The sequence below is a fragment of the Rhizophagus irregularis genome, chromosome 19, assembly GCF_026210795.1.
Source record: "Rhizophagus irregularis chromosome 19, complete sequence".
Taxonomy (NCBI): Eukaryota; Fungi; Glomeromycota; class Glomeromycetes; order Glomerales; family Glomeraceae; genus Rhizophagus; species Rhizophagus irregularis.
The window spans coordinates 3,307,309-3,322,590 of NC_089447.1; the positions used below are offsets into that span (position 1 = coordinate 3,307,309).

At 26.3% G+C, this 15,282-nt stretch overlaps 3 protein-coding genes across 3 annotated transcripts; all 3 read left to right on the forward strand.

The window, feature by feature from the left end:
* Nucleotides 1-363: 363 nt before the first annotated feature.
* Nucleotides 364-1,168, forward strand: OCT59_011267 (uncharacterized protein; the record flags this gene model as incomplete). The annotated part of the gene is made up of 3 exons (XM_025311213.2): nucleotides 364-472; nucleotides 559-760; nucleotides 846-1,168. The coding sequence occupies 3 exons, from the start codon at nucleotides 364-366 to the stop codon at nucleotides 880-882; spliced, it is 348 nt and encodes a 115-aa protein (XP_025173752.1). The 3' UTR covers nucleotides 883-1,168.
* Nucleotides 1,169-2,678: 1,510 nt separating this feature from the next.
* OCT59_011268 (uncharacterized protein) lies at nucleotides 2,679-5,214 on the forward strand. Its single transcript, XM_025319451.2, has one exon. The coding sequence runs from the start codon at nucleotides 2,925-2,927 to the stop codon at nucleotides 4,668-4,670; it is 1,746 nt and encodes a 581-aa protein (XP_025173753.1). The 5' UTR covers nucleotides 2,679-2,924; the 3' UTR covers nucleotides 4,671-5,214.
* Nucleotides 5,215-10,904: 5,690 nt separating this feature from the next.
* On the forward strand, nucleotides 10,905-12,900 carry OCT59_011269 (uncharacterized protein; the record flags this gene model as incomplete). Its single annotated transcript, XM_066136390.1, has 8 exons — nucleotides 10,905-11,149; nucleotides 11,234-11,265; nucleotides 11,645-12,022; nucleotides 12,106-12,213; nucleotides 12,288-12,338; nucleotides 12,427-12,569; nucleotides 12,643-12,664; nucleotides 12,764-12,900. The coding sequence occupies 8 exons, from the start codon at nucleotides 10,905-10,907 to the stop codon at nucleotides 12,898-12,900; spliced, it is 1,116 nt and encodes a 371-aa protein (XP_066001014.1).
* Between the last annotated feature and the right edge of the window lie 2,382 nt (nucleotides 12,901-15,282).

The window sequence follows — 15,282 nt, forward strand, 5'->3', positions numbered from 1 at the left end:
AGTTTTTAAAAATGAATAGTTAATACAAATTTTTTATTTTTTATTTTATTATTTTTAAAAAAAAAACCAAAAATACATTTATTATATAATGCGATTTGATTGGTTGATAATTATGACAAAAATCATATGATCTTACAATTCAAAATGACCAAATGACCTATGATCGTCAGCCAACACTGCTATATAAAATATATTGCATAAATCACGTAATTCACATGATCTGCCCTTTTATATAATTACTGAATCTTTTGATCGGCAATAGTCCATCATTTTACTTTTTTTTTTAATAAATAAAGGATTTTTTTTTAAAAAAAAAATTCCACGCGAAATTATAAAGAATTGAATAGTAATAATAATAATAAAATGAAGTGTTTGTTTCAATTTATTCAACAATTTTTCGTACTGACATTGTATTTTTTGCTTGGATTTATTCTTGCACCTTCTGTTATTATTGTGGAAATTGTTTTAAGATGTAAAAAAAAAATCAATTTTTTCTTTGTGAACTTTATTTAGTAATGAATGAATTTCTATTCTGAAACGAATATTTTTCTTTTAAAGGTAATTGGTGTATCAATAAAGTAAATAAATCACGTCAAGAGATTATCGAAACTATTGAAATCTTTGAACAACAACAACAAGAGATAATTGAAGAACATGAATATGATATTGAACAGTGTGATATAATTCAAGATCATATGAATATCAATCATGAGTCACATGAAAAAGTAGAAGAAATAGGGCCAAATTCTAATGAAAATTGGTACGTATATTTATCAACCCTCTTTTTTTTTTAAAAAAAAAACTTAATAATTTTAATAATTTTATTTATTTATTTTTTTTAACAGGATTGAAAAGATGAATGGATTGAATTTAGATGATTAAAGAAATCAAATCTTTGAAAAATAATGTCATTAAGATGACACGAAAAGGAATTATTTCGTTCTTATGATCAGCGATTTGAAGGGATACAAGCCGCAGTAATAAATATTATAACCCCAAACCATTGTTTGCATAATTCTTACATAATGAACATATAATTTTAAACCAATACATATTCGGCTTTTAAAAATATCTGCTTTTTACGAAACTCTTTGTAGATGAATATTTTATAACGAATAAACCTAATAAATGTGCATTATATATTATTCATTATAATTGCTAATCCTTTAAAAATTAAGATCAAGTCTGTGCGAGAATTCTCGTGGATAGTATCGTGGTTAGAACATTTCTTAATTGAGAATAAAAAGTTGATGAAAATGATTAATGACGCAGTAATATGTAGATTAATGCAATGATGATGATATGATATTAATATTAATAAACGGTTTACTATTAAACGCCAATACCTGATTATAATAAAGGATAGATATATGCATAAGTATGGTAAGGTTTGAGAAAATTTTAAAATAAAATTGTAAACAAGAAAGAAATTTTATTGGATATCCACTTTATCCACTTATTCACTTATTCTAAAAAAAAAACAAATAAAAAAAATAATAATTTATAGAAAAAATTGATTGTTGATATTTCTCTCATATAATATTTACGCCGTGCATAAGAAAATTCTGAGAATGGTAGAGCTCTGAAAGAAAAGGAATTTTATAACCGAATGATTATAAAGGAGTACTTAAAAAATATTACAAGAGAAAATTTCTTTTTAGATAATTTTATACTAAGTTAAAATAGTTTAGTATCAATATTCAAATTTAGACGTTAAATTCCATATATAAACATTTCACAAGAGTTCATCATTAAATGTTTTTCCTGAAAGTTTAATTTTCAATGTGTTTATTATTAAAATATGTGACACAAATACCCCTATTGGTTAATAAAGAAACATCATTGTGCGTAAAAATTTATTTTTTTTATTATAATAATAAAACCAATACTTTCTTGAAGGAAAAAAAGAAGTAGTTTTTTTTTTCTTTTTTGAATTTCTTTTTCGGAAATGATTAAACTAAATAATATATTAATATATTAAATAAAATAAATAATTTGTTTCTTTTAATGAAACATTAAAAATAAGGATATGTTTTTATTTATAAATAATAGATAATAATAATATAATATTTTCCCTATTAATAGAAAACAATAAAAACAATAATAATTAAAATTTTCATTAAAACTTACGAAAATATTATTGTATATAAAAGGGAAAAAACAAAGAAAAATTGCTCGATATGATAATAAAACCTTAAAAAGGATGTGCAGGGGTTAAAATTTCATCACCCTTTCACATCACTCCTGCGTACAAAATTGGCGCGAAAATATGTTATTAATTAAAATTATAAGTTCAACGGTAGTGTCACATAAGATACTGCGGAAACTCAAAAAAAATGGCCGAAATCGGACAAAGATAATTTAGTGTGGATGTACGAACACTCTATACTGGCGTATTTGTGCTCTCATCATGTTTAGCTCGTAACCCATGATATTCACCATATGTTTATAGAATAACTAACTCGGTTTATTCCGTATAAAATAATTGTCCTTTTTTTTCAATTCATACTATTATTTTATTTTAATATACAGGTTGTTTGTTTATTGAAACTCTCCCAAAAATAGAGTACATTCTCTTTCGATATTTATTTTTTGATTGAACCACCCAAAATTGGTATCGGAATCAGAAGTACAGATATATATTATATAAAGTAAATGGTGACAGAATAATTCCTTTTGAACTCCACTCAATAATTTCTTTTTTTCTTTCCTCTTGTATAAAAATAATAAAAAAAAAAACAAAAAATTATTTATCTTTTTTTTAAATTTTTTAATGCTTCATCGTTTGAAACGTTATTAGATAGAAGCATAAAAATATATTTTTCTTTAACTCTATATATACAAAAGCATATATACATATATATACATATACACACAAATACACTTTGAATAGAATTTTTATTATTAAAAAAGTCGTTTACATCATGAGTTCTAACCAAAAAAGCATATTAGGATTACCATCAAATTTATCCTTGGACTCACTTCGAGAAATATTAGGATATTTTAAAAATGACCGGGCTACACTTTATTCCTTACTTTTCGTTAACCGACTTTGGTGTAAAATAGTGGTTCCACTATTATGGAGACAACCTTTTGATATGGCTTCATTAGAAAATTATGACCTTATAATTCAGACATACATTTATTGTCTTCCAGAAAAAGAGAAATCTCGGTTTATCCTTGCAGGAATCAAATTACCTCATCATCCAAATCCATTTTTCGATTATCCAACATATTTAAAAAGTTTTGATAGTGAAAAATTTCGACAAGCTTTAAATTCATGGTTAAAGATGAACGTTGTTGAAAGTAGATTTGACCCTTTAAATTTATTATGTAAACCTATTAAAATGTTATTTGGACCAATGGCTAAGGATCGTTATAGTGTAATGCCTAGAAATATTTTATACAAAGCTGTCAATAAATGTATCGAACCAATAGTTCAGGATTACTGCGCCACTCGGCCTAATTTTGATGTTGCTAAGGAGATGACAAGTTTATTATTTAGTGAATGTGATAGGTTAAGAAGTTTGAAAATTTGTTATGATGAGGATAGTTTACCTTTAATGGAAATGATTGACGCTTTATGTATGAAAAATGTTAACGCGCTATGTAATCTGCAAAGTTTTGAATTATGTATTCGTACGACAATGAAAGAAGATTTGGAGAATGATTATGAAATATTAGGAAATCTTTTCTTAACGATGTCAAGATCTGCTACAAATATTCAACATATGAAAATTGATGTTCCTCATATTCATAAATTTCCACCACAAGTTCATATGGCTTTATATAAATTGATTTATTCTCAAAAGAATCTAGTTTCTTATATGTCAAATTATTTTTGGGATTCAAAATATTCAATACATTCAGCATTAAAAAATAGATCATTAAAAAGATTAAATCTCTGGGGTCTAACACATTTTGATGATTCTCTCGTACAAGGTTTATTAAAATGGTCAAATTTAGAAACTTTAGAATTAGTTGGATGTCCAATTTCTCCAATACCATGTGAACTTTCTTGTAATCAATTAAATATTAAGAATTTACAATTGGGTAATGGTTATGGAAATTGTCCTTATATTAAAACAACTTTATTACAAATGTGTAACAAAAATTTACAAAAACTTACTATTGAAGGTGTTACTACAGAAATTGTTGAAGAAATTACTCAACATTGTCCAAATATTACTCATTTATCACTTTGTGCTTATCAAGATATTTCTGAATCTTTACCAAAATTAATTTCAAATCTTCGTAATTTGAAAGTTTTAACTCTTGGACATCATGAGAAATTTCTTTTCAATCATTCAACTATAGAACAATTTGTACAATCAATCCCTAATTCTTTAAGATCTTTATGTTTAAATTTCAACATTTCTTTTGATTTTTTGAAAATCCTTTTAGAAAATAGTCAAACAAATCTTTATAAATTAGAATTACATCAATCAAAAACTTATCCTGATGATTTTATAAATTTCCTAATTGATTATACAAAAAATCAAACACAAATTAAGTTATATATCCCTCCCGAACATTCTCCTACCCCTAAAAAGAAATCTCGTAATTCCATTCTTTTAGAAGTTGCTTCCATTGATGTATTAAAGAATGCTAGTAAGCACTTTAATATTTATTATAAACAAGATAATAGAAATTTTTATAATCTTTGGTAAAAAACCATTATTATATAAACAGGTTTATTTTGTTTATTAATTAATTTCATTTATTTACTTTATATTCCCTTATATATACATTTATTTATTTATTTAGGGTTTGGTTTATTATAATTTTTTAACGCATATATATTTTAATACACATGCAAAAAAAATATTTACACTTTTACAATATTAGAAATTTAGTAGAATTTTTATTTCCTTCTCGAACATTTTGTCCCTTATAAAAAAAAAAAGGGTTGAAGGATTTAGTTTTGATTGGTTAAGGATGTTTGTTGTATTTAATGCTGTGAACGTAATATCTTTGTTTCAAATAACAATGTATAATTTTCATCGTATTTTTTTTTACAAAAAAAATTTTTTTTACTTTATTTTATAATATCACTTTTTCTTCTTATTTTTTTTTATTTTCTTTTCTTTCAATTATTGCTCTTATTTTTTATTATTATTTATTTACTTACTTTTATTATCCATTTCTGTAAATATTTTCAGCATCTTCCCCCCCCCCCTCCCTTTAAATATTCTTATATATATATATTATTTTATTTTTGTTCTTTCATCTTTTTCTCTTTTCCCAATTTTTCTTTTTTGTAGTATTGAACCTTTTTTTTTTAACAAAAAATAATTCAAAATTGTAAAAAAAAAATCATTTTGTGAAAAAAAAATAAAAAAAAATAAACGTCAGGTATATTTAAAATATATTTATCATGTGACTACAAATATTTTTTGTAATTTTTAAGGCGAGGAATTAAAGAACAATCATGAGAGTGGTTTATATACGATAATTTGACTTTGGAAATGGATTTAATGAAAAGAATGAGTAATGTTTATAAAGTGAGTATTTTGATATTTTTGTATATGTTACTCCAAAATGATGCATATCATATATTCATTCTTCTTTCCTTTCCTTTAATAAGTTACAGGCTTTGAATTTTATGAATAAATTCATTATTATTGAAGGAGTGAAGTGAGAAGAACATTTGATTATACGTGCAAATTAATATTTGTTAGCGACTTGGGCGCTTAGCGTGTAAGCAGTAAATCACTGCATCGTTAAAAGTGATAAGTGAATCAAAAGCGTAAGTATTTATAAATCAGTGCATCGCTAAAAGTATTAAAGTAATGATTATCGTGAAGTGAATCAAAAGCGTAAGTATTTTTTATTGACATTAAATTTATCTGTTAATTTGTTTTTTTTTTTATAAATTCGTCATTATTTAATAACAGAACGATCTAACGATATCTGATATATTTTTGTATTGTAGGTATTTAAGTAAGGGTTTTAGGGTTTCATTTGTTTCAGTTGAATAATTATTGTGCGTCATACGTCAATCATGTCATGGCAGCGTGTGATTAACCCCGTAAAGTTTTATCAATTTCGTTATAAAAGATAAGGATCGAAAGATATATTAAACGCGCAAAAAAAAAAAATTATAGAGATTTGATCCCCCAATAGTTTTGCAAAATTCAAATTTTACTGAAAATTATCAAGTCTTACCAATGTAACCGTAGGTGTATAACAAAAAATTTTCAAGTTTTGTTTGCGTTTGTGTTTACTGCGGCATTTAAAATTTTAACGTCATCTTGTTAAATACTCGTGATCATAAACTTTAAATATGACTTTGTGTTCTTTGTGTTTTTGTTATGCATCATGATTTATTACTTTCACCCCCAAAATACAAATAAATAATCACATCTGGGTATTTTTTTAAAGTTTTTTAATATTTCTTATTGTATTTAATTTATATGTATAATCATTGATTGAATGAACAATACTAAAAATAAAAAAGTTTTTTTTAAATCAGTTGTTATTGGCGAAAAAGATAAATATGATAAAACTTGATAGAATCTTGTGGCTTTATTTATTTTTTCCTCATTTACAAAGAAAAAAACCAAATTCGTATGGAAACAAGTTTTTTTTGTTGTCGCAACGAACGGGGTTTCTCTTGTGCGGGATTACCCGAGTAATGAAAAATATAATATCTCGTTTTGATTTGGTATAGTATTATATTATTCAAGTTGAAATATATACTGTACAATAATAATATGGTATAATTAATATATACAGTATCTTCTTTTAGATAAATTAAATATTAAAATATCAGTAATTTACATATCAACTTTTTTACACCAATAATATTGACGATTAAATCGTACTTCCAAATCTTTTTCAAGGTGTTTTTCGATTTCTTTTTCCATATTCTTTAAATCGTTATGTTTTTCAATCCATTGTAATTTATCTTTATTAGTTTTAATTGAATTATATTCTTTCTCTGCTTTTTCGATATCCTTTGTCCAAAAAATACTCTCTTCTAGAATTTTTGTATTTGACCGGAGGATATGAGATCGATGGGATCGCGGGAATACAATCGAGAATTTCCATAGGGAAATTTCCACGTTTTTTATAATTTAATAATAATATTTTGAGAGAACAAACAACAAAAACTACACTTAAAAAATATCTTTGATTTAAAAAAAAATTTCTACAATTTTTTTTCTAATTTTTTTTTTTTATAAAAAAAATCTAATCCTTTAAAAAAACCCCAAAATGGAAAAACCATCAGTCACTTATCAATCTGTTGATTATCTCGGTTTAATTCTCTGTAACTAAAGAATAAAAAAAAAAATTTAAAAATTTAAAAATTTTGAATTTTAAAAATATTTTTTTATATAATAAAAAATCTTCTTTTAATTTACCCAATAATTCTTTCATAAATACAATTTTCACAAGCAAAAAACTTGAAAATTCCAATAAATTCCAATATCAATCATAAAATATGATCTTTCATATTCTCTACAATATTCACAAGTTTTTTGATAATACTCTTAACCAAATATATCTTTGTTCATTAATGAATTTTGGTGGTTGTTAATGTTATTTTTGGATAATATAATAAACGAGATTTTTCTTCATATTTCTTGTGTATATTCTGAAGTGAATGACCATAAAATATTTCTAAATTTTCGACAAACTAATGAAAGTACGTATAATGATTCTGGTGATATTATTTCACAAATTTTAATAAAGATTTCTGTAGGAAGAGTATTTAATGTTGATGGTATATAATTTGGTATATAATTTTTATTTCATGAATTTTTGTTTCTTTATCATTTTTGATAGATTCCACTTTATAATAATTTTTTTATTGTTTCAAGTCAGAATAATTTGGTATTTTTAATAATATAAAATATCTATTAAGGACTATTTTGTCAGTTTTTATATATGTGATTACGTCTGCGACTGCGGTTTTATTGAACTGCGGTTAACTGGACTGTTACTTTGTTGCTTGATCTACCGCAGTTTTGCGGTTTGCCCACTCAAAATCGCGTTGCACAACAAACAATGTGAATATATTAATATAGTTCTATTTGAACCTCAAAAAATCAATTTGAAACTGGTATTAAATCAGTATTTTCGGTAAAACTTTCGAATCTTTAGTTTGGTCTACAAAAATATCTTAGTTTCATAAGTTTTACCCTATCAGCCCAAACCCATGGCGTCAATATATCGTAATAATTGTTATCTTATCCTGTGATTAAAAATAAGGTTTCCTATCTAATGTTTCGCCAAAATCTAAAAAACTTTTGTGAAAGGTTTCACCAAAATTTTTAAACTACCGAAACCTGGAAACTTGGCGAAATCAAAAATCTATTCATGTTAAAAAAAAATTCTGCGTCAGAATTTGGCAATTGCAACTATCCTGATTAATAAAATTAATACATAATAATAAAAAGATCGGTTGTTTATTTATTTATTATTTAATTTTATTTATTGAATGAAGAACAATTCAAATTTGGAAATAAATTTAAGTTTAAATAAGTAAACTAAACCACGTAGAATAAAATGCTAACTATGTACATTATAGAGATTGTTTCCCCCGTATTTAGTGCAATATACCACCTGTCGTTAAAAATATGGAGACATAGTCATAAAATAAAAAAGGCCATTGTAAATAAGAAATTTGACGTGATAATTAAATATATCACGTGATTTTATTTTTTTTCATGTGACACAATTTTATATAATGTTAATAATAGGAAGAAACTTAAAGGGTTCGGGTCAATTATTCTGGACCAGGTTTATTATCCTAGACCTATAACCTAATTTGGAAAAGCCATATACAGAGGTGGGAGCAAATCACATGACTTTGAAAAAAATTGTTTTCATAAAATAAAACTTTTTACCATATATTCAACAATTTTAAACACACATTTTAAATGCATTTTTGCCTGCTCTGCAAGTTTACTTAGAGCGCAGAGTAGGGTTTTGAATGCTGTTTTTGATTTATTTGACTTTTTCAATTTTGTTATCCATTTTTAGATATGATCGGCAAAGTTTCGTTCATTCATATGTAAAGTCAAAAACAATATTCAAAATCCACTTTTTTTCCTTAAGTAAACTTGCAAAGCAGATAATAATCTAATTAAAATTACACTGAATCATATGATTTACCCCGCTTTAGACGACCTCCATATACAGTAAGTAATTGTAATAAAGTTATTGGTTATTTTTATAATAAAAATTACACATAAAAGTTTACATACAGTACAAAAGTCTTTTGCAGTATTTTTTTCAGAATAAAGTTTTTCCTAAAAGTTTTTCCATATATCATATAAAATATAAGAGCCACAGTATGATTAAAGACTTGACCTCTTCCCAAACTTATCAACCTCAAGTTTGCGATAATTTTAAAAATCATAATGAGTTTGTTAATAAAATTAAAAGTTATACATGTAATCTTAGTTTTGTTATTAGACTTGGAAAAGTTGAATATATAAATACTACCAAAAATAAAGAACAAGAAAATATAACAAAACAACTTTAAAAAAGAATATTATTATGCTTTAGAGCTGGTTATTCTGAGCCAAAGGAATATATTTTAAATAATGATAACTCAAATATCAAAAAACGAAATTGAAAATCTCAACGTTGTAACTGTTCTTTTTATATTTGTACTTCTTTGAATAGTTCCAATAGTTTATAGTATATTATTAACATGAATCTTACTCATAATCATCAAATGGTTGATGAATACGGAATACCATCAATTTTTTATATCAAATGAACAAAGTATTTCTAATGATGTTAAGCAACAAATTGCATTATTACGTCATGCTAGTGTAGATGTTTTAACTATATATGCAATTTTAAAAAAAAAGTTTGATGATTGTGTTACATGGGTATATAATGATATTTATAATTTTATTTATCAGTTAGAAGGTACTGGTTCAGAAAAGAAAGAATTTGATGCTGAAGAGTTTATTAAAATATTAGAGCAATTTAAATATAATAATGACAAATTTTTTATTACATAAATATTAATATATAATAATACACAAAGATTAGAGTGTGTAATTTGGATGTTTTCTGAACAATGTATTAATTATAGTAGGTTTAATAATATAGTGATATTTGACAATACATCTAAAACAAATTGCTTTCAAAACCATTTGGTATTTTTACAGGAGTAAATACTATGGACATAATATATGTTTTGCTGGTATGTTGATAATTGATAAAACAGAAGATAATTTTATTTGGGTATTTACCAAATTTCTTGAAATGGTTAATCAGCATGCACTGTTAATTATTTTTATTGATGATGATTGTGCAATGGCTAATGCCTAATGCTTACACAAAAGTTTTGTGACTATTAAATACAAAGCATCGCTTATATCAATAGTAAGGTTGCTTGTCTAAACCTCTTCAAAATTCTATGATTAGTTTCGTCAAAATTTTACTATAGATTTATTATAGTTTCAGCAGAGTTTCGGCAGTTTCAGCATTTATAATAAGTTTTGGCAGTTTCAGCATTTATAATAAGTTTTGGCAGTTTCACCTTTTTTCAAAGTTTCGCCAGTTTTTTAATATAATTTTAATATAGTTTTGGCAGAATTTCACTTTTTGGCGAAACGCCATCTTGCCTAAACCCTTAGGTTTCGGCAAGAAACCTTAATCAATAGCATTTAATGAAAAATGTTATGAAAAATTTATTTGCAAAACTTGATAATAAATGGACATCATTTATAAATAACCTTTATAAATATCTTAGAAAAATAGATATTTCAAAATTTCTTTCTCAATGGGATATGATTAAAACATCTTATTCATGCATCAACTTATTTATCACAAATGGAAAAAACAAAAAAAAAGTGGGCAGCTTACTTTAATTGTAATATATTTATAGCTAATATGACTACTACCACACAACGTGAAAGTTTATGAATAATATAATGAAAGGTTACTTAGATGCAAGTACATCTTTAATGACATTTATTACTGCATTTCAATCAGCATTAGACATGCAAATAAAAAAAACTGAATTTTATGTATATCAACAAGATAATTTTAATATTTTATATTTAACTACAAGTCTATTTAAATGTCAAACTGTATTAATATTAACTACTTATTTACTTAAAAGAATACAAGAACAACTAATGCAATCTTTCATATATAACTGTGAAAATATTTCAAGGTATTATACTGTATATTTATTTTTTTAAATATACAATTATTGTAATTATATTTTATAATGATAAATTTATTTATATTTATACAGTCAAGAAAATAATGCTGAATTAATTTTTTCAAGTTAAAAGATTTAAAAAAAAAATAAATAAAAGAATTGTAAAATACAATTCTAATTCTAATTGTTTTACATATTCTTGTGGATATACTCAATTTTCAGGTTTTATATGCCAACATATTTTTCGTACTGCAGTGCAATTAAATTTGAAAGAGCTTTCAACTAATTTTTTTTATGAACGATAAAAAAAAAATCTAAGTGAAAAAAATCTTATTAATACTTATATCTGTTTTTCAACTTTACAACAATTATTTAACAATCAATCTAATAATGATCAAGATCAGAATCATCAATATATGCTTATACAATTATTACAAAAAATATAACGATTTATAATACAAAATCCTATAATATCTAAAACTTTATATGTTTCTTTCAATAAAGCATTTACTTCTGAAGTTGAAAATCCAAATAAAGTACAATCCAAAGTACAATCCAACACTTTAAATATTATACCAACAGTAAAAAATCCTTTAGTAATTCGTAAAAAGGGTCATCTATCTAATAAGAGAATTAAAAGTGCAGGAGAATTAACTAACAAATCTAATAATAAAAAAAAGAAAAAAGCTGATGAAAATGCTAATTATAATATGTCAAAAAACCTTAGTTTTGATAATTGTAAACTAATTTACATAATGCAAAATATACAACCATTATATAAAATTCAAAATCTCATAACACTTTCACAACATTGTACTTTACTTTCTTTTCAAGTTTCACATTTTAATAAATCTGATTTTCTTTCTAATAAATTAAATTTAAGTAAGTATATATTTAAATGTTCATACATCTGATCCTTTATATTAATGGTTTGTATATCATTATTTAAAAATCATTAAATTAAGAAAATGATCAAGACAAAAATATTAAATGTTCTTATTGTGGTGAAACTTTACCAAATCTATTACCATCAAAAGTTTCAGAGTATTTAAATGATATCTTAATGGAAAAAAGTAAGTATTACAATATTTTAAATAAAATTCCCTTTAATAAAATGATTAACTTAATTTTCTGAGTTATATAACAGAATCGACTCATACAATAGTTGAACAATATGAGTTTTGTCTAGTTTATAAAGGTGAAGAAACAATCATTTCCTGTGGAATTGAAAAAGGATATCCATTATATATAGATTTTGCAAAGCTATATATTTAATTGAATTACAGAATTGAAATCAGATTTGCTGAAAATTATAAAAAGTCAATGTTATAGTAAATTTTGTATAGATGCAGTTAAAAGAATTCAAGAAATAGGTAAATCAAAAGTGGATCATCCATTATATCAAATCAATTATTTTGAATCTTTTCAAGTAAGTCTAAAATTGGCATTTTTTGTTTAAGATTATTAATTTAATTTTAATAAATTTTATTTGCAATTTTTAGCCTGAATATTATAGGCCTAAAGGTTTAGAAGTTATCTCAAAGAATTTAATTAAAATGTTTATTTAACCTAAAATATTAACCAAAAATCTTTGTGTCTCACAATTCTCATTACAGTATTTAGTCCAAGTTTTGGTATCTAAAACTGTAATTAGGCTTATTGCAGAAGATCTTGGAGGTATTTTTTTAGATATGGCAAAAAATGTTATAAATGATAGTATTGAATTTGGATTTTATATTCATAAAGATAGTAATACATAATTTTACTTGTAATTAGTATGTTTAATTGATGCATTATATTTTACTAAATATATTTTCTTTATTACACTATTTTCAAATACATCAAGTAAATAATTAATATAAAAAATATTCAAGAAAAAATTAAAGAACCAACTCACAACTCAAGAGGAGAATAAGTTAATTAAAAGTGTTATATCCCAACAATTTACAACAGCACTAAGAAATTTAACATATGTAAATAAATAGTATAATCCACAAAATTCCTTTAATATTTATTTAAAATACCTTTTAAATCTTAAAAGAAAAATATTTTATTAAGCAGTATTTGTCTTCTTTTATTGCGTCATCTATAAACTATAAAGTCCAAAATTTTAAATGTAGATTTTCACATGACATGATACTATTTATATGTGACTTCAGTAACAAAAAATTGCATGTGTATTTTTTAATTTTATTCAAATTTATTTAACCCAATATATCCATTTTATCTTTACACAACTAACAATCAGCATTTAGACAATTTCTTCATAAGCCTTATTCAATTAAAACTTGTTTCATTACCTTAAGCTCTCTATTTTCATTTACCATCGATTGGTGCTGATTGTTTAATCCAAAAACTGTATCTCTCATTTTTATTTGCTTGCCATTAGGTTTTAACTTTAAGTTTATTTTATTTACAGTTAACTCCCTCTATAGTCACTCCCGTTATAGTCACATTCTACTATATAGTTACACTAGTTGAATGTTCAAAACACTTTATTATTAAAATCTATCCTATATAGTCACAATCTATCTATAGTCACTATACCTATCCTCAAAAATCTTATATTAAAAAGAACCGTTTATAATCACAGTTAAATAAAGAATATATTAAATAACTTGGCATCTAATAATCGTACAAAGATGTATCATAGCTTGTTAGAATCGTCTCACTGAGACGAATCGAATGGTGGTAGTTTTATCCTTTTCCTTTGCAAGTGTTTACGGCCAGACCACCCATTGCCTCTTATGAGACTAATCTCAGGTCTGTGTCCTATCATCTTCAATGGGCAACCATTAAACCGAGTACTTAATTCCTCAGGTAACAGCACCACTATAGAAGACATCCCCCATCGGGCCATTTAGGCTGATCGCTGAGGTACACGCCGCCTACTCATCCTATACCCATTGCATGATACTGATACTCAATTTATTTAACGACCTTTAGAGAGCATCTACTTTCATGGAGGACTTTTGACAGGTAACATCAACCATCTAGTACTCTTCCATACCACCATTTTAGGTACTAAGTCTCACTCAAAGGCCACTACAGCCCGCGATTACCTAGCACCGATAGTACAGTTGTTTACCCCAAGTGGTATACTTTTGTAGTGACCACTCGGACAGGAAGTAGCAGGCATCTGTCCAGGATCACCCCTTATGGTGGGTATCAACCACTGGAGGATCACCAACCAGGACCCAAGGAGTAGGGAATCGAACCCCATAGCCACGCTACCTGTTCTGCGCACGAACACCTTGGTTGGCCTAAGACCTAACAGAAGGTCTAACTACCACTAAGACATTGCACCCTCAGCTTTACCATCTAGGACGACCATCTAGCCATTACTGACCCCAAGCGGTATCGTAGGGGAGGACCTTCGGACGGGAAGTCCCTCCGCGGTATAGTAGTGACCTCGAGGACAGAGCTGCGCACATGCCAATGGCCTCATAGGGAACGTTAGAAGGACACCATGACCCTTAGTTGAAATGTGCGGCCTAACCGTACACACTAATTCACCATGATGCAGTCCAACTACACTAATCATGTACCGACGCGCTATTGGTTGTACTTGTTGTAGAACGTACTGCAGTAAAATTCTTTTTATTTCCGTGGTCATAGGAATCGAACCTGCAACCTCACCATACTCAGGCTTAATGAGGGTCTCAGTGACTAACCACCGAGATAGGGTGACCAACCCTAGTTTTATCCTTTTCTTTGCAAGTGTTTACGGCCAGACCACCCATTGCCTCTTACGGACTAATCTCGGGCTCGTGTCCTATCATCTTCAATGGGCAACCATTATACCGAGTACTTAATTCCTCAGGTAACAGCACCACTATAGAAGACATCCCCCATCGGGCCATTTTAGGCTGATCTGAAGCTAGGTACACGCCGCCTACTCATCCTATACCCATTGCATGATACTGATACTCAATTTATTTAACGACTTTTAGAGAGCATCTACTTTCATGGAGGACTTTCGACAGGTAACATCAACCATCTAGTACCCTTCCATACCACCATTTTAGGTAAGTTTTATCCTTTTCTGATCACTGGCTGACGAGTTATTCAACAAAATGTTAAACATCGGCATTATAATATTTCTTGATTTACGTTTACTGCGCCATTTAACATTTTACTAG

Bases quoted from the DNA above. Each gene is read 5' to 3' on its own strand.
- OCT59_011268 (XM_025319451.2), top strand. From the start codon at position 2,925: ATGAGTTCTAACCAAAAAAGCATATTAGGATTACCATCAAATTTATCC.